This window comes from Oncorhynchus keta, chromosome 29 (genome assembly GCF_023373465.1).
Source record: "Oncorhynchus keta strain PuntledgeMale-10-30-2019 chromosome 29, Oket_V2, whole genome shotgun sequence".
NCBI lineage: Eukaryota > Metazoa > Chordata > Actinopteri > Salmoniformes > Salmonidae > Oncorhynchus > Oncorhynchus keta.
In genome coordinates, this window is record NC_068449.1 from 40,458,827 (window position 1) to 40,478,118 (window position 19,292).

Consider the following 19,292-nt stretch of genomic DNA (forward strand, 5'->3'; position numbering starts at 1 on the left):
GCATCTATTTTTCAAACTAGACACTAATGTACTTCCCCTCTTTCTCAGTTGTGAACCGGGGCCTCCCACTCTTTCTATTCTGGTTATAGCCAGCCTTAATTTCTCTAAGCTAGGCAAGATCGAACATGGTTGATCACAGTATGGCAGAGAGATAATTAAACACAAAAACAAACAAGATCAACGTCTATCTCATCATTGCAGTTACTTTGTATCCTGATCAGCTTATTCTGGGCTATCTGGAGCTTCCCCTTCAAAAGCTTAGATAAGCCCTCAAACCAGGAAGTACTAGTGTAGTCAAAATGGAGTCATTATCAAGCAGCTTGAACGTTCTAGCAAAAAATATGGTCCTGGCATTAACCTTCCCTAACACTTTAGTGACCATGCCCCAAAGTTTCCATCAAGGATGCATCCCAGATAGCTAACACAGGTTCTGGTAGTCAGCACCTCACCCGCTATATCCACTCTGTCTCCAGAGGACGTACACAAGGTCTGGACCAAAAAAAGAATTGCCTCAGTTTTACTTAAGTGCAGCGATAGTAAGTAAAGCAGACATGAGTATGTTTTTCTAAACCCTTACTGAAAATCAAAGGTTAGACTTTGTTGACATATTCATGCATTTGCTCATGTACAACTCTCTACAGGATCTTTGATGTTATACTGAAGATGGGCCTATAATTCCCAGGGTCAGACTTTATCTGTCACGGTCGTTAACAAGGACGTACCAAGGTGCAGCGTTATTTGAGTTCCACATCTTTAGTGTTCCACATCCAAAGTGGAACTACCAAAACCATAAACAAACATAATATGACTGTGAAAGCCGTAGTGCTAAACACACTAACACAAACAATATCCTACAACCCAGGTGGGAACAATGGAGAACTTAAGTATGAGACAACAAACATCAGCTGCCTCTTATTGGGAACCATACCAAGAGCACCAACATAGAAATGAAAAGTATAGAATACCCCCGAATCACGCTCTGACCTACAACACCATAGAGAGCCAAGGGCTCAGGGCGTGACATTATCCTCTTCTTATACAGAGGTATTGTTCAAGAAAGAGATTAGTGATATGCCTAATACAAGGGTAATTTGCTCAGCAGAATCTCTAAGAATCCTTGCAGGAATATTATCCAGGCTTGTGGCTTTGGAGCATTCAAGCTCTGCTAGCATACTGGCTAATTTGGCTGTTGCTACCTTTGCAAAAGAAAAAGAGTTTGGCTGAGAATTTCAATAAGCATTTTTCTACGGCTGGCCATGCTTTCCACCTGGCTACCCCTACCCCGGTCAACAGCACTGCACCCCCACATCAACTCGCCAAAGCCTTCCCCATTTCTCCTTCTCCCAAATCCAGTCAGCTGATGTTCTGAAAGAGCTGAAAAATCTGGATCCCTACAAATCAGCCGGGCAAGACAATCTGGACCCTTTCTTTCTAAAATTATCTGCAGAAATTGTTGCAACCCCTATTACTAGCCTGTTCAACCTCTCTTTCGTGTCGTCTGGGATTCCCAAAGATTGGAAAGCAGCTGCGGTCATCCCCCTCTTCAAAGGGGGGGACACTCTTGACCCAAACTGCTACAGACCTATATCTATCCTACCCTGCCTTTCTAAGGTCTTCGAAAGCTAAGTCAACAAACAGATTACCGACCATTTCGAATCCCATACCTTCTCCGCTATGCAATCTGGTTTCAGAGCTGGTCATGGGTGCACCTCAGCCACGCTCAAGGTCCTAAACGATATCTTAACTGCCATCGATAAGAAACAATATTGTGCAGCCTTATTCATTGACCTGGCCAAGGGTTTCGACTCTGTCAATCACCACATCCTCATCGGCAGACTCAATAGCCTTGGTTTCTCAAATGATTGCCTCGCCTGGTTCACCAACTACTTCTCTGATAGAATTCAGTGTGTCAAGTCGGAGGGCCTGTTGTCCGGGCCTCTGGCAGTCTCTATGGGGGTGCCACAGGGTTCAATTCTTGGACCGACTCTCTTCTCTGTGTCCATCAATGATGTCGCTCTTGCTCTTGAGTCTCTGATCCACCTCTAAGCAGACGACACCATTCTGAATACATCTGGCCCTTCTTTGGACATTGTGTTAACAACCCTTCAGATGAGCTTCAGTGCCATGCAACTATCCTTCTGTGGCCTCCAATTGCTCTTAAATACAAGTAAAACTAAATGCATGCTCTTCAACCAATCGCTGCCTGCACCTGCCCGCCCGTCCAACATCACTACTGACTTCAAAGGCTTCACAGGCACTGTCTACCCGTATACCTTCCAGCACAAGTGACCAGTCAATTTTACCCTCTTGCTTCCTAAGCATTTTCTCACATTATGTTTTGAGTGCTCTAATTCAAACAGTTTCGTGGCACTTAAATATCTTTAAAAACTCTCCTTGTGCAAAATTTTTAAAATGATCACTGATTTCATAGAATATTACTCCTATGCAATGAACAAGCTGCACATGCTTTCTTACGACAGTGAAGTTCACATACTGCATTATGAACTTTCCCTGCCCATTCATTCATGAACCCACAAATATGTCACTAAAATGTTTCACATTTTCAGTAAGATGTTCAAGACAAACACAAGCCATTATGGATTGAACCATACTATGGGACATTTTTTTAATCAAAAAACGTATTATATTCTATAATATTTTGGACAATAGTCTAACTGTTTTTCAATGTGTGTGTATAACCAAAAAGGATGAGTCATTAGTCGTAACATATAATTAAAAAACAAAGTGGGAGCATTTGGTCTCATACTTCACAAACGACATGAGATTCTATTACCACAATACAGCCGCAGACTCACCTAGGTGGTATTTACCTATAATACTGTAGTCGGATACACCAATCTCAGACAACCTATGAGCTGCATGACACCCTTCCTATCCAATCACAATGGAGAAGTGTCGTAACTAAGCATGGGTCCTGTGAACATGTGTATGGCTGTTACAGCATGTGAAAGAAAATAGGCAGTTTAAGGTTTAACAATGTCACAAGTCCGTTCACAATCTCTTTAGGAAGCAATAAGTACAGTATGCATTTACCCTGCTTAAGGGTGTACATAAGTACATGAGTACATTATTTGTTAAAACCACAACAATTGTGATAGTACATATAGGTAAATGTATACAGAAGCAATCTACAAACATATTATGTTGATTTTCATTCTTAGATTCTTTACCCATGTGGATTTCATGCTTTACTTAGGTCACAGGGCTCCAGGATTACAACCTGGTTGATTAATCTGTTTGTGACCTTTCACGGTCCTACTGCGGTCACTGGTGGTCACTTAGTAATATTTGGAAAAATGGACAATGATCTAATTTTGGGGACGAGGTATTGGTGTCATTGAAGATTAAAACCACACAATGCCTTTGGCTTCATTTTAATTTGGTCCCTTCTGTTATTATGTGCATTAGGTGACCAACATGAAGATTTCTCATTTCTGGCCTCTGTTCTAATTGGTTACTTTAGAAGATCAAACGTCAATAAAAGGCTATGTTCAAATGTCAGAGGGCAACTGAGAATACTGCTTGGAGGACAGCACCTGAAACGAAACAATTTTCACAACCTTAAGGTCTGTATTTTTGCCTTCATATTCAAACATTATATATGATTCGATAATTTTGTAGCAGCAAATAATCTATATAATGTATATAGTACAGTAGCTTAGCAACAGTAATCACGTTTGTGGTCTGTCAAGATTCCAGATTGCAAAATGAAGGTTCTTCTTTTTGTAGCCTTCATGGCCACCATCTTCAATGTGAGTATATCACATTATCATCACACAACAATGTACAACATCTAATGGTAGCGTTCACAATGACTCAGCCAATATTTTTTTTCTCAATGATCTCTTTTTAGGTCAATGCTGGCAAGGTAGGATGCTGGACACTAAAAACATATTTATCCTTCACCAATCCAATGCTATTAGGTTGATGGGAAGTATTGAATAAGAGCACACTTCAGAAGAAGCTGTTTGTTAGAATTAAAGGTCATATCATATCTATCTTTGCCGTTTCTCAGAAGCTGAGGCTGCTGGGAGGTCTAAATGGTGGAGTTGTGTCTGGGGTTAACCCTGGACTGGTGTTGGGGGGCCTGAACCCTGGCCTCACTGGTGGCACTGGGTTGATTGGGCAGCCTATGTTTGCCCAGGTCAGTCATCAATATCTCTGTTTGCATTTTCATTCTATTTCAAGAAATGTATTATACAGTAACTGTTCACTACAGGTGGATAAACAAATAGGTAACTGTTTTTAAACTACTTATACACCTTTTTATAAATAATTTCACATAACAGTTTATTCAACAGACAGTCAATTGTGTATTAGGGACAGATGAGGGAAAACAATATTTTTATCTAAGTGCTCAATAATTTGGCACGACTTTCTCCCCTCACTCATACAGATGGTTCCAGGTGTCCCCACTTATGTCATGCAGCCCCAAGCTGTCCCCGCTGGTCCCTATGGATTCCCAAATGTCGGAATGCAGCAGCCTCAACCGTTCCCTAACTTCCCTGGGCAGTACCAGTATCCTGGCCCACCAGCTAATGGGGTATGACCCGAAATAAATACACTTTCATACTCTTATTCTGCTACATATATTATTTTCTGTTATTTTAACATTTTAGGAGTTCTAAAAATGGAAAATACATTGTGCACATTTTTGACCTGCATGTTTATATTGCACATGATGTTTTTGTCTTTTGATGTTATTATGGTATTATATGAGAAGAAACCATGGGAAAGGCTTTGCAGTAATTAATATGTCACTTCTCCCTTAAACAGCTGCCTTACTACATGGGCGTCCCTCAAATGACAGGATTGAATCCTCCACAACAGCAAGTCATGGTATAGTCGACTCTATGTATTCAAACGTATGCTGTGTTATTTATGCTGACATTTCAAATTTGCTAACGTAGGCGGAAGAGTTGGAATGTGAGTTTCCTACTTGGGAGGTATCGGAATTAACCAATAGGAAGCTCTACGCAAATAACTTATGTTAATTTTAACTCGGAGGTCCTGAGTTTCCGACTTGACGTGAATGCGACATGATCACCGGAGGGCGAGAGGGTATTACATACCAGGAAAATACATGAATACATTTTTTTTGAACATTTTGACCATTCCATCATTTACAATTTATAATAAATGTATATATATAATAATAACTCTTCCTTCTGGTTAGGGAGTCCAAGGTGCAGGTGGGATTCCCTTGATGCAGCAGTCACAGCAGGGTCCTCCACAAGCAGAGCCAGTGAGAAGATTCAAGGTACAGTACTGGTCGCTGACTGTACAGTGCACGTGCCTCATGGTCAATAGTGTATCTCAATATGTAATTAACTCTGTGTAAGGAAAGGAATCTAGCTAATATGCGTACGTTCATACGATTTTCACCTTTAGCGCTTTCTGATAAGGAGGGCGCACACCATGAAACCTGATTTGGACATTCAGGTAGAGAATTATGCACATTTAATCTGATACATACATTAGTTATGAAATGCTTAACTACTGCTTATGAATGTGTTATGTATGGGTTATGAATGTGTTATGAACTTATAAACGACAAGATAGCTCCTGTTTATCAGAAGGGTTTTAATGATTTGTATTTATACTTGTTGGCTATCTTTTCTCATTCAGATTTCAACTGAGACAACCACAACTCCATCCCCAACTACTTGTTTAGACAATATTCAAGTTTAGAGTGGACAAATTGGATTGGAGCAAGGTATACATCCAAATACAAACAGTCTGCTTACATTTGTGGTATTGTGCAATATCTCATTATTGAAAAAAATGATAAACAATAACTATCTTTGGTCATTTATTTACAGGTGTCTGCTCTAGAACATGGACACGGGAATTTCACCAAATTGTCCACAGCGCTTTAAGTTAAGAGCTTGCGGCCATTAACCGAACGGTTCCTGGTTCGAATTCCTGAGCCAACTTGGTGAAAAAGAAAAAAAAAAAAAAAAAAAATCGGTCGATGTGCCCTTGAGCAAGACACTTAACCCTAGTTTCTCCTGTTAATCGCTCTGGATAAGAGCATCTGCTAAATGACAACGTATAATGTCTTCTAACATTGTATACATTCAGATCTTATGCCAGTTAGTTAAGAACAAGTTCTTATTTACGATGACGACTTAGGAACAGTGGGTTAATTGCCTTGTTCAGGGGCAGAACGATAGATTTTTTTAACCTTATCAGCTCAGGGATTCGATCTAGAAACCTTTCGGTTACTGGCCCAACACTCTAACCACTAGGCTACCTGCCTCTGTCCATGTATATTTGTTCGAATATCAATAAACATGATTATTAGCCTTCATAAAAGTTGTTTGCTTGTTTGGTTTGAAATGGTTTTCCACCCCATGAAAGGGGTTGATTTTTGTCCCTTCCATGTTTATCATGCAAATGTATGGCATGTTGCCAGGATTTCTAGAATCTAATTTTGGCCTATATTGTCATCTAGTGGCAGAATGAAATGCATATTATGAGCCCACTTTACTCCATAAGAAGCACTTTCGATGGAGAATCTCCACTGAGTATGCCTTCTAGTCCAGGACTAGGTTGAATTTCTGTCCAGGAAACCAGACGTTTAATCATTTGTGAGGACCGGAGAAAGTGCAGAAACTGTTGGTGAAGAAGTACATAGACAGGCTCCAAGTGACTCCAGGGCTCTATGAAGAACAGACGCAGTGCCATGAAAAAGTGACTAAGGGAGCAGTTGAAATTGGGGAGGAGGCACAATTTTGGGGGGGTTCTTGCAATGGAATTATATTGAATTCTGCTTATATCACGCTATACCACAATAAACAAAGTTCAAATGCTAAGACTCCGAGACCATTGAATGAGTTATTTTGAAGTGACAGGAAGGTGCAAAATCTGTAGCCTGTCCCCACTGCACTGTATCAGCACAATGGACAGCGCCCTACACACTAAAGCACTTACACTTTGGTAATGAATATAGGCTACACGATAGATAGGGTCATTCACCTATTACAAACAACCTATGTGAATTCAGCCATACACGCAGCTGTCTTACCAAGATAATGCAAGCCAAATGCTGAAAGTAGTAGCCTAGTTATTTATGCATGCAAACACAAATACTTAATAACAGTTTGGCTTAGAATACTGCTAAACTGCAAATACGAACAAATGAATGAGAGCAGAACAAAACAACTGTACCAAGTAGGCCTGGTAGAGAAAATATCAGATGGATAAAGACAAGACACAATCTATATTTAGACTAATTACATTAACAGTAACCAAACACAGTAAACAACAGGCGAATGGAGATCCGAATAGCCATCATTTGGGATCTTGCATTGGATTTACATTGAATTCTGCAGTAACCCAGTATTCCAGAAACTCTTCCTATGAACCAAATGCAATTTAATGAGAGCTTTTGGACAGAACCTGCGGCTAGGGTTGTATTCCAGATTAACCTGGGCTGGCTCCTCTGTTCCAAGATTGTCAGGAACAGTCAGAGGTGGAGGGGGCTGTGGAGCCAATATCCTGGCAGTGCTTGTGGAAGGGTGGGTAGGCTCTGCCTGCGAAGCTAGCTGGAGATTTGATGCTGCAGCTGCTGCTCATCACTCTCCTTCATCTTTTGGCTTTGTTTGGGTACTTTGGCAGTGGCAGATTAGCTGGTACAGATTTTGCACCAACCTGTCACTTAATCATTGTAACTTTTTTGGCTATTTTTATATAGGGACATAGAACTAAAACTGAGGGGAACTGGGCCTGATGAAGAACAAGGGCAAGTGTTCTCCTGTAGATGGCACGTCTCACACTTCCTCAATCTCTTTTAGAGATTGCTTTTATCCTAACCAAATGATGGCGGTTAGGATCTAAAACCAGCAGCCCTCCTGTTGCCAGTTCAGCAGCCTTACAGCTACCTGCCTATAATACCTTATTTACAGGACACAATCAACACTGAAAATGTCAATCAAAATACTTCCATTTACACAGATCAACCCCACACCAGTCCATAGACAAATCATCTGTCTGAAAACTCTTGACTACCTGCAGCAAACTCTCTTTCAATGACACATTATAATCACAGGTCTCTCTGAAAGGTTTACAAAAAAATGTAGATTCATCGTTTACATAATAGGCATTGAGTTCAAGGGTCTTTTGGCTAATATAGGGAAAGTGAAGTATAATAGGAGATGATGTATATATTGTGAACATACTGTAGGGGCAGAATACCCATTGGAATAATGGGAGAAGAGTTGACTGTTATCCACCTAGTATGTGTCACATACTGTAGAGTCAACATATTAGACAACATGAGAAATGGAGTATGACACCCCTGATAGATAATGGCCAGCCATGAGATTCATTTTGACTTATGGTCAGTCCATAATGATACAGCTGCATATACCTGCACCGTAACTGTCTGAGTCTGAGAGTGATGTCATCTCAAAGAGCCTATGCGTCATTAACCATAGTCTGTGTGTGTCTAGGACATGACAGCTCAAATGGGAAGATAGTTTAAAAGTAGGAGAGACACAGTAGGCTGCACGGAGATATAAAGAACACACAGGAAAAAAGGAAGACTGACTGAGCTGGCGTTCTCTGATAAGGTAACACTGTCACTTGCTTTTGTGTCAACAAAAACAGTTAAAAATAAGTTTGTATCACGTACAATATGCTCAAGATGGTAACATGTATTGAAATGTCAGATATCAACAACATCTGTTCTGTCTTTTTTGTAGGACATCATGAAGCTGCAGACTGTAACTGTTTTGGTCTGCCTTTTTGGTGCTAGCCTTTCACTTCCTGTGAGTTTCACACGTTACTTGAACATTCCGTCATTTATAGCGCTACACTTAAAAATGAATCATAACAATCTGTTTTTGTTGCTTTTTTAAAGTTATATCAACAGCAAATTGGAATCCTCGCAAGTAACAGCAATGAGGTACAATGAATTGCCCCATATGTTTTTGTCTGCAACTCTTGACATTGCATTTGTAGGTCATGATTTTTACCTTTTAAAATCGATGTTTCGTAAATTACAATGCAATGTAGAGTAATGTTTGTCAAAAACATTTTCTGACTGCTCACCCATCCTTTACAGATCTTGCGATTCAATGGACTGACCCTGACAGGTGTAGGCTTTGGGCAAACACAAATGCAGGTACTGAACCAATCCAATCGAACTCAATCGAGATAGAAATCATTAGCCATGACAATGCTAAAGACATACTGTAGAACAAAAAGATTGATATCATTAGCCACATTTGTAGACAGCATAATAGTTCAAAATGGTCTCCAGTAATGTATTTCAGAAGCAGCTTCCATTCCCACTACACCTTGAACTACACTAATTTTCAGCTTTGGCACATCAGCTGAATTGTTCATTCAATTGCTCATCACCACTTGAACAACTTCGGTCAGCAAAGCTTTGACATGATCTTAGGTCAGAGACAGATTTCTTTACCCAACCTTGTTTGCTCAGGCGTCTCCGTTCATGCCCCAGTACGTGATCCAGCAGCAACCTGAACTGGGTCTCCCCCAGATGGTGAACTTTAACCCCCAGGTGGGAGGCCCTTTCGGCCCCCAGAAGATGTTCCCTACACAGGGGAACCAGCTGCCCCCCGTGCTGTACACCAATGCCCAACAGGAGCATCCTGGGGCCCCCCAGGACCCCAACAACCAAAATATCCAAATTAACCACCAGCAACCTCAAAACCCTGCACAGGTAGATCAGTTAGTCTATGTATGTTTATACACAAATTCATTGAAATACCAATGTATTCGATGGATACCAATGACAAAAGGCTTCCCAGCTTTTACTAATGAATAGACATGTTTATTTCCTGAAGTCAGTTTGTCTGTTTTTATACAAATGTAATTCAATGAAATACCACGTGTCAGGTAATTTCCAGTATTGATTGAAGTTGTATTTCTTTGATATTTTCCTGAAGGGGGTTCCCCAGTTTCCTCAGTACTACCCATCCTTTTCATTTCCCCAGCAACCAAGAATGCAGGTACAGTGGAGTTTCTCTTTCGATGTGATTTGTTCCTCAATGTGCATCTGGTATTCACTGTAAGAAATTATATATACTCTTTATTCATATTAAAGGATCACTTTACCCCCCATTTTTTGTTGAATTGTGTTAGTCCACTGTTGATATGGTCCCCACAAAGTGTGTATGTCAAGTTTAAGGTAAAGCACTTAAAAAGCTAAATGATGATGCGTTTTGAATAACATGATGCAAAACACACTTTTTGATCGTTTACGACTCTTAACTTTCACAAGTGTATCTTCCCTAGGGCAACCCCTACTACACGTCTTATGGTTACCCCAACTACCCCCAGCCTAACCAGAACAACCAGGTGAACGGGCAGAACCAGCAGAACTCGGAGAAGACCCCTCAGAAACCACAGTTCCCACTACAGGTGAGGAGTGGTCATTAGATCGTTGTGCTCTCCCTTCCCATGATACTGGCCTGCTACACTAGATGCATGACCTTTGCAGAGTGTGAGACGCTCCAATTAAACTATGCATAAGCGGCACGGTTCCAGGAGAATACGAAAGTTGACTGTGGCAGTTTGAAGTGTGGTCAAATATTCTCAAAAGGAAATTAGAGACAATGAACCGATAGTACGTCGTCATTTCATAATTTGTTTCATTTTAAACTAACAATCATTTTATAGGCCAGACAGAGTATCTTAATTGCTATTATTTTCCCTTTCAAAATTGCAACAGGCTGCTCAACCTCAGGCACCAGGAAAGGTAAGTCCTCTCTTACTACTGTGTTTGAATCATGTATGGACGGATAACATTAATGTGGCCTCTATGTGAGGGCTGCTGATGGAGACTGCTGTATGATATCCAACTGTATTTGTGTTGATAGACATGGCCTAAAAGATTCCAGACAGAGGCTGCCAACCCTCCACCAGATCACCGTGGAGACACAGTTGACCCTGGCATAGACGAGGTATGACCTCTACTTCTTATACTATAACTAACAATACTAATATAATATATTATAGTATGTATACATTGTCTATATAGATTTTTAACATAAGCTATGAAACATTGTTCTTGTTATCATGTCATCATGCTAAACATTTTTTACAGGGTCGTCCCAACTTCTCATTCCTGTTTGAGCAATAGAATTGTATGTGGGGGCAAGGAAAATTGAGGTAGGGTAACATTAGGGCCATTTCCAGGTTTTTAATATGGGAAGGAGACATTTAACTGAAAATCTGAAATGTATTCATATCAGGAATATACTGTACTTCCATTTAAGTGTTTCATTTCTGTTTAATTCTCAGGGATCGACACAACAATATTTAAGATCTGTTTTCAGTTACATTTTCTATTGTCAAATAAATCCATTATCAAGCAAAGTCCCAGTTGTCAATTGTACTTTGTATGCACACAAAAACAAGCTCTTAGTTTGCATGGTGGACGTTTTAATGAATGTTAGATAGCAATTGATTGAGAAGGTGGTTACTTCTGTGATGTAATTGGACACCAACACCTGCCATGTACTGTATAGATATAAAGATGATCTAAAGAGGTCACACAACTTGCCACTGGTGTGCTCTTGAGCCAAAAGGGGTCCCCTGAATAGACAGAAATATCATCCTGAAACGACCTCACTGCATACCCATACCAACGAGTAAAATCATATATTGTTAGCCTAAAACTTGTGGTCTCATGAGTTAAGAAATTGATTTGGTATTTAGGAAGAATATTAGCAACTAAAAATCCATTGTTCATCTTTAAAGTTTAATGTACTCCAGAAAGATATGTAAATTTGTCATCTCAATCCAATCCAGATGCAAGCCTTGGGCTTCTTCTCCCTATAAACAGGGAGAAAGAAGTACTTGAAGCCAAAGTGCTTGACTAGTCAGGATAGCCTCACCTTCCACACCGCCATATAACTTTCCTTCCCCCTCCCAAGTCCCGTCTCCTCAGCCTGCAGATATATCAGTCATAACATGGTTCAAGTAGGAAATATATTAGTGTACTGTAAGAATACAGATACAACACATCATATTAGGAAGAATATAGCATTGTTATTAGTAATTTCTTACCTTCATGAATGATGGGAGCTTTGGGTATAGGTTGAAAGATTATAATAATGCATGTTTTAGATGGTATTGTGAGTGTCATTTGATTGACAAATAAGCAATATTGTTACATTTGACAATATTTATTTATGACACTAAAGCTGAAAGGAAAAATTAAAATCTGAATGAGATACTTACAAGTGTTGTTATCACATATTCAAATTAGATGTTTGTCTGCAGGGAAAATAACAGATAAACATTTAAACATTTGTAAATGTAATTATAAAAAACGCTGACAAAATATTCTGTTAACATTGTGATATTTTGATCATGTTAAAACATAAATGTTTACATACTGTAGCTGAGGGGTTGTAGATGAGCTTCAGGTAAGGCTGGAATTGAGACAAATAAAACATTTGTTATTAGTCTAATTTTAAAATCAACTTGTTCTGTTTGTTCAGCATTGTAAATATTTTCACCTCTTAAGGATCCGCCCATTTTTTAAAATGTTGGCCTAAAATGACATACCCAAATCCTGAAGCATGCATATGCATATTCTTGGTACCATTTGAAAGGAAACACTTTGCAGTTTTTGGAAATGTGAAAGGAATGTAGAAAAATAACCACAGTAGATCTGGTAAAAGATAATACAAAGAAAACCAACTGTTCTTTTGTATTTCTCTTGTACCATCATCTTTGAAATGCAAGAGAAAGGCCATAATGTATATTATTCCAGCCCAGGTGCAATTTAAATGTTGGCCACTAGATGGGAGCAGTGTATGTACAAAGTTTTAAACTGATCCAATGAACCATTGCATTTCTGTCAAAATGTTTTATCAAGACTGCCCATATGTGCCTAATTTGTTTATTTATAACTCTTCATGTTCAAAATTGTGCACTCTCCTCAAACAATATCATGGTATTCTTTCATTGTAATAGGGACTGCAAATTGGACAGTGCAGTTAGATTAACAAGAAATGAAGCTTTCTGCCAATATCAGTGTTACGAATCCCTTTTGTCCCAGTCTAGGGGGGGATGGTAGTGAGACCCGTAGCATAACTAATGCAAATTATAATTGTGACAAAGTGAAAGTGAGAACGAAATAACCACGACTACTGAAATCTACCATCAAACTCAAGAGTTTATTAATAAACACACAGTAATGGGGGGAGCAGGAAAAGGGGCTGAGCTGGACCCAAGGAAAGAAACAATAAGTATTCAAAAACACCCCTAAGCTAGACTAGCCTACTTTAACAGCTAACTAAATAAAAATACAGTGGGTGGTCCGCCCAGTTCTAACTAGTGTATTTAACAAAGTCTACCTACGGGTAGTGTATGCCCATGGGCAACTTGTCTTGGTTTCCCCTTTTCCCACCAGCAATCAAACACAAATACCATAACCAAAAACAATACTCACAGGTGAGGACAAAGTGCTATGGAGGTGCTCAAACAAAAGAGAGGTTAATACACAACAAGAGAGTGAAACACAGAGAACTTAAAACATGGCATTTACAGAGAGATTGAGATCTAGAGTAAACAACTGACAGGGTTTTTAAACCAAGGGAAAGGAACTGTGATAGGGTAGGAAACAGGAGGAGGTGTGTCTTCTGATTGATGATTGGATTGGTGACTGATTGGGGAGTGATGATTTTCACCTGTGAGGGGAGAAGGAGAGAAAAGAAACACACACACAGGATACACACACAGGATACTTGTATCCGTAACAATCAGATATGTCTATGTCCTGGGAAATGTTCTTGTTACTTACAACCTCATGCTAATCGCATTAGCCTACGTTAGCACAACCATCCTGTGGACGGGACACCAATCCCGAAGAAGTTTTAAAAGTTCATAAGACACTTACCTGGAAACCAGATGAGTATGGGTATCCAAACTATCAAAACTAGGGACACATAAAAAATATTGACTGCTTTTCAAGTTCTTTCAAGAAATTCACACTTAACCAAAATGTAGTATAATTTGATTTAAAATGTCTGCCCCAGACCCGCTGTTTTCAACTCTCTAGAGACAGCAGGAGCAGTAGAGATATGAAAAGCCAACTGATATTTACTCCTGTGGTGCTGACTTGCTGCACCCTCGACAACTACTGTGATTATTATTATTTGACCATGCTGGTAATTTATGAACATTTGAACATCTTGGCCATGTTCTGTTATAATCTCCACCTGGCAGAGCCTGAAGAGGACTGGCCACCCCTCATAGCCTGGTTCCTCTCTAGGTTTCTTCCTAAGTTTTGGCCTTTCTAGGGAGTTTTTCCTAGCCACCGTGCTTCTACACCTGCATTGCTTGCTGTTTGGGGTTTTAGGCTGGGTTTCTGTACAGCACTTTGAGATATCAGCTGATGTACATAGGGCTATATAAATACATTTGATTTGATATGGTATCAGTATCTGCTTGGCCCTTGCTATACACAATTATAAAAAAACTTATGATTAACTACTCAAATAAACTATGTATAGTTATTGTGTACAGTGTACACAATTGAGACTCCAGTAACTACATTAGTTTTGATTAGCCTTCTTTTTGCCTCCTTCTTCTAGCGTGGCGGTGGTTAACTGATGAACAGATTTGTGGTTCCCCCCGTGAAACATGGAGGAGGAGGTGTGATGATGTGGGGGTGCTTTTCTGGTGACGCTGTTGGGGATTTATTTCGATTTTAAGGCACACTTAACCAGAATGGCTACCACAGCATTCTGCAGCAATACACCATCCCATCTGGTTTGGGATTAGTGGAACTGTCATTTGTTTTTCAAGAGGACAATGACCCAACACACCTCCAGGCTGTGTAAGGGCTATTTGACCACGAAGGAGAGTGATTGAGTGCTGCATCAGATGACCTGGCCTCTACTATCACCTGAATTGAGATGGTTTGGGATGAGTTGGACCACAGAGTGAAGCAAAAGCAGCCAACAAGTACTCAGCATTTGTGGGAACTCCTTCAAATTATATATACTTTAAACTACTTTTGAGATCTGAAAAGTTATGTTTTGGAGTCAAATTCCGCTTTTTCTTATACACTCAACATACAAATAAATGTGTTCCAAATATATCTAAGCATTGATAGAACTCCATTCTTCTCAATAGCACTCTGACAAACATTGCGACTCTGCTACAGGGTAATCACCAACCAAAGGTTCATAACAAATGGCATATAGTGTATATGGATTCAATTGTACCTGTACTTTACAGTCATATTGCTCTAAATTAAACAGTGAAAACAGTGAATTGAATTCACCTCTATGTTCACCTCGATGTTTTAAGTAAAAAAATGTATCAAATAAAACTATGACTATAAGTAGAGATATCTTTCATATGTGTCAATGAGTACAGTACACTAAGGGAAGCATGAATTATGTGACTTTCGATCATGACAGCTAGAGGGAGCAAATGTACAACGTTAAAAAAAAAAAGAGTCAGTAAATTCGTATCACACATAATAGATACAAATTGTCCAAAAAAACCTGTAGGTATTTCAAGGTATAAAATTAGGTGTTACAGTTTAATATCAGTTTATTTGTGTATTTGGATCCCTATTAATTAACTGTTACGATCCCACAAAAAAATTAACTATTCAAAACAACAATGATACAATAACAATACAAAAGACAACAAACATTTTTGTAATTAACCCATATAAGAACAAATTACTGATAAAAAAAAAGGTCAACAGCTGAAATGAATGTTTATCAAATCTGTTTTGACATTGTTGTTGTAATGACACAGTTACTGTGTGTACAGTAGGCCTTATGTTTGAGAGTAGGTTCATGTGTTACTGGCCATGCCGTATTGTGTCATCTTCATAGCACATAAGCTGTATGTATGAAAAGCGTTTCTTATTCCATTGAGCTGCATTCTTTTTTTCACTGTTGTGGTCTTGGACTGTAGCCATGTGCACCTAATTAGCTCCATGGTCCTGTTCAGTGGCCAAACGTTGTCAAATGGTGAAGATACAAATGAATAGAGCCAAAGTGATTCCTTATTCTACATGTCAGAGAGGCTTGTTTGTGCCACATGGCATATTTCTATCTGAATGTTACAAAATGTTGTGTCTTGCTGAATGCGCCCCTGTTCATCCCTCCATGGAAAAGAAAGACAGGTCCTTTGACCCACTCCTGAGAAACATTGTCATAGATCATCTTAGCAATGTTTCACCTTTTAACCAGGTAGGAAAGTTGAGAACAAGTTCTCATTTACAATTGCGACCTGGCCAAGATAAAGCAAAGCAGTTCGACACATACTGTACAACACAGAGTTACACATGGAGTAAAACAAACATACAGTCAATAATACAGTAGAAAAATAAGTCTATATACAATGTGAGCAAATTAGGTGAGATAAGGGAGGTAAAGGCAAAAAAAAAGGCCATGGTGGCAAAGTAAATACAATATAGCAAGTAAAACACTGGAATGGTAGATTTGCAGTGGAAGAATGTGCAAAGTAGAGATAGAAATAATGGGTGCAAAGGTACAAAATAAATAAATACAGTAGGGGGAGAGGTAGATGTTTGGGCTAAATTATAAATGGGCTATGTACAGGTGCAGTAATCTGTGAGCTGCTCTGACAGCTGGTGCTTAAAGCTAGTGAGGGAGATAAGTGTTTCCAGTTTTCAGAGATTTTTGTAGTTCATTCCAGTCATTGGCAGCAGAGAACTGGAAGGAGAGGAGGCCAAAGGAAGAATTGGTTTTGGTGGTGACCAGAGAGATATACCTTCCGGAGCACGTGCTACAGGTGGGTGCTGCTATGGTGACCAGCGAGCCTAGATAAGGGGGGACTTTACCTAGCAAGGTCTTGTAGATGACGTGGAGCCAGTGGGTTTGGTGACGAGTATGAAGCGAGGGCCAGCCAACGAGAGCGTACAGGTCGCAGTGGTGGGTAGTATATGGGGCTTTGGTGACAAAATGGATGGCACTGTGATAGACTGCATCCAATTTAGTGAGTAGGGTATTGGAGGCTATTTTGTAAATGACATTGCCGAAGTCGAGGATCGGTCGGATGGTCAGTATGTTTGGCAGCATGAGTGAAGGATGCTTTGTTGCGAAATAGGAAGCCAATTCTAGATTTAACTTTGGATTGGAGATGTTTGATGTGAGTCTGGAAGGAGAGTTTACATTCTAACCAGACATCTAGGTATTTGTAGTTGTCCACATATTCTAAGTCAGAACCGTCCAGAGTAGTGATGTTGGACGGGCGGGCAGGTGCAGGCAGCGATCGGTTGAAGAGCATGCATTTAATTTTACTTGTATTTAAGAGCAATTGGAGGCCACGGAAGGAGAGTTGTATGGCATAGAAACTTTTCTGGAGGGTTGTGTCCAAAGAAGGGCCAGTAGTATACACAATGGTTTCGTCTGCGTAGAGGTGGATCAGAAACTCACCAGCAGCAAGAGCATCATCATAGATGTATAGAGTCGGTCCAAGAATTGAACCCTGTGGCACCCCCATAGAGACTGCCAGAGGCCCGGACAACAGGCCCTCCGATTTGACACACTGAACTTTATCAGAAAAGTAGTTGGTGAACCAGGCAAGGCAATCATTTGAGAAACCAAGGCTATCGAGTCTGCCGATGAGGATGTGGAGATTGACAGAGTTGAATGCCTTGGCCTGGTCAATGAATACAGCTGCACAGTATTGTTTCTTATCAATGGCGGTTAAGATATCTTTTAGGACCTTGAGCGTGGCTGAGGTGCACCCATGACCAGCTCTGAAACCATATTGCATAGCGGAGAAGGTATGGTGGGATTCGTAATCTGTTTGTTGACTTGGCTTTCGAAAACCTTAGAAAGGCAAGGTAGAATAGATGTAGGTCCGTAGCAGTTTGGGTCAAAAGTGTCCCCCCTTTGAAGAGGGGGAAGAAAGCAGCTGCTTTCCAATCTTTGGGAATCTCAGACAACACAAAAGCGAGGTTGAACAGGCTAGTAATAGGGTTTGCAACAATTTCAGCAGGTAATTTTAGAAAGAAAGGGTCCAGATTGTCTAGCCTGACTGATTTGTAGGGGTCCAGATTTTGCAGCTCTTTCAGAACATCAGTTGACCGGATTTGGGAGAAGGAGAAATGGGGAAGGCTTGGGCGAGTTGCTGTGGGGAGTGCAGTGCTGTTGATCAGTGTAGGGGTAGCCAGGTGGAAAGCATGGCCAGCCGTAGAAAAATGCTTTTTGAAATTCTCAATTATAGTGGATTTAACGGTGGTGACAGTGTTTCCTATCCTCAGTGAAGTGGGCAGCTAGGAGGAGGTGTTCGTATTCTCCATGAACTTTACAGTGTCCCAGAACTTCTTTGAGTTTGTGTTGCAGGAAGCAAATTTCTGCTTGAAAAAGCTATCCTTGGCTTTTCTAACTGCCTGTGTATATTGGTTTCTAGCTTCCCTGAAAAGCTGCATATCACAGGGGCTTTTCAATGCTAATACAGAACGCCATAGGATGAGGCAGTGATCGCTGAGATCTTGGTTTAAAACAGCAGAGGTGTATTTAGAGGGCAAGTTGGTTAGGATTATATCTATGAGGCTGCCCGTGTTTGCGGCTTTGGGATGGTACCTGTTAGGTTCATTGTTCATTTGTGTGAGATTGAGGGCATCAACCTTAGATTGTAGGATGGCTGGGGTGTTAAGCATGTTCCAGTTAGGTCGCCTAGCAGCACGAGCTCTGAAGATAGATGGGGGGCAATCAGTTCACATATGGTGTCCAGAGCACAGCTGGGGGTAGAGGGTGGTGTATAGAAGGCAGCGACGGTGAGAGACTTGTTTTTAGAGAGGTGGATTTTTAAAAGTAGAAGTTCAAATTGTTTGTGTACAGACCTGGATAGTAGGACAGAACTCTGCAGGTTATCTCTGCAGTAGATTGCAACACCGCCCCCTTTGGCCGTTCTATCTTGTCTGAAAATATTGTAGTTAGGGATGGAGATTTCAGAATTTTTGGTGGTCTCCCTAAGCCAGCATTCAGACACGCCTAGAACATCCGGGTTGGCAGAGTGTGCTAAAGCAGTGAATAAAACAAACTTAGGGAGGAGACTTCTAATGTTAACATGCATGAAACCATGGCTATTACGGTTACAGAAGTCATCAAAAGACAGCACCTGGGGAATAGGAGTGGAGCTAGGCACTGCAGGGCCTGGATTCACCTCTACATCACCAGAGGAACAGAGGAGGAGTAGGATAAGGGTACGGCTAAAAGCTATGAGAATTGGTCGTCTAGAACGTCCGGAACAGAGAGTAAAAGGAGGTTTCTGGGGGCGATAAA

General features: G+C 40.3%; 2 protein-coding genes and 1 long non-coding RNA gene across 5 annotated transcripts; 2 read left to right on the forward strand and 1 right to left on the reverse strand.

The window, feature by feature from the left end:
• Positions 1–4,020: 4,020 nt before the first annotated feature.
• Positions 4,021–6,738, forward strand: LOC127913425 (collagen alpha-1(VIII) chain-like). The gene is made up of 7 exons (XM_052485365.1): positions 4,021–4,165; positions 4,418–4,564; positions 4,798–4,860; positions 5,198–5,281; positions 5,413–5,463; positions 5,650–5,737; positions 5,844–6,738. The coding sequence occupies exons 1-6, from the start codon at positions 4,154–4,156 to the stop codon at positions 5,710–5,712; spliced, it is 420 nt and encodes a 139-aa protein (XP_052341325.1). The 5' UTR covers positions 4,021–4,153; the 3' UTR covers positions 5,713–5,737; positions 5,844–6,738.
• A 1,781-nt stretch (positions 6,739–8,519) lies between these two features.
• LOC118362080 (uncharacterized) lies at positions 8,520–11,373 on the forward strand. 3 transcript variants are annotated; one of them, XM_035742286.1, is made up of 11 exons: positions 8,520–8,597; positions 8,730–8,795; positions 8,888–8,932; positions 9,092–9,151; positions 9,473–9,715; positions 9,942–10,004; positions 10,291–10,416; positions 10,727–10,753; positions 10,875–10,958; positions 11,102–11,166; positions 11,299–11,373. In XM_035742286.1, exons 2-10 carry the CDS (start codon positions 8,736–8,738, stop codon positions 11,135–11,137), a joined length of 744 nt encoding a protein of 247 aa, XP_035598179.1. In that variant the 5' UTR covers positions 8,520–8,597; positions 8,730–8,735; the 3' UTR covers positions 11,138–11,166; positions 11,299–11,373. The 3 variants fall into 3 exon arrangements, with proteins under 3 accessions (XP_035598179.1, XP_035598178.1, XP_035598181.1); XM_035742285.2 differs by lacking the exon at positions 11,299–11,373 and having other exon boundaries at positions 11,102–11,232; XM_035742288.2 differs by lacking the exon at positions 11,299–11,373 and having other exon boundaries at positions 9,554–9,715; positions 11,102–11,232.
• A 76-nt stretch (positions 11,374–11,449) lies between these two features.
• Positions 11,450–13,570, reverse strand: LOC118362081 (uncharacterized). Its single transcript, XR_004821144.2, has 6 exons — positions 13,460–13,570; positions 12,399–12,434; positions 12,241–12,276; positions 12,067–12,084; positions 11,895–11,948; positions 11,450–11,592 (listed from the first exon to the last, which is right to left on the reverse strand). It is a non-coding gene; the product is annotated as an uncharacterized LOC118362081 (long non-coding RNA).
• Between the last annotated feature and the right edge of the window lie 5,722 nt (positions 13,571–19,292).

Coding starts and splice junctions, on each gene's coding strand:
- LOC127913425 (XM_052485365.1), top strand. Junction 4,861..5,197: donor CTCCACAACAGCAAGTCATG/GTATAGTCGACT, acceptor CCTTCTGGTTAG/GGAGTCCAAGGTGCAGGTGG. Junction 5,464..5,649: donor AACCTGATTTGGACATTCAG/GTAGAGAATTAT, acceptor TTTCTCATTCAG/ATTTCAACTGAGACAACCAC.
- LOC118362080 (XM_035742286.1), top strand. CDS start 8,736: ATGAAGCTGCAGACTGTAACTGTTTTGGTCTGCCTTTTTGGTGCTAGC. Junction 8,796..8,887: donor GTGCTAGCCTTTCACTTCCT/GTGAGTTTCACA, acceptor GCTTTTTTAAAG/TTATATCAACAGCAAATTGG. Junction 10,959..11,101: donor TTGACCCTGGCATAGACGAG/GTATGACCTCTA, acceptor CATTTTTTACAG/GGTCGTCCCAACTTCTCATT.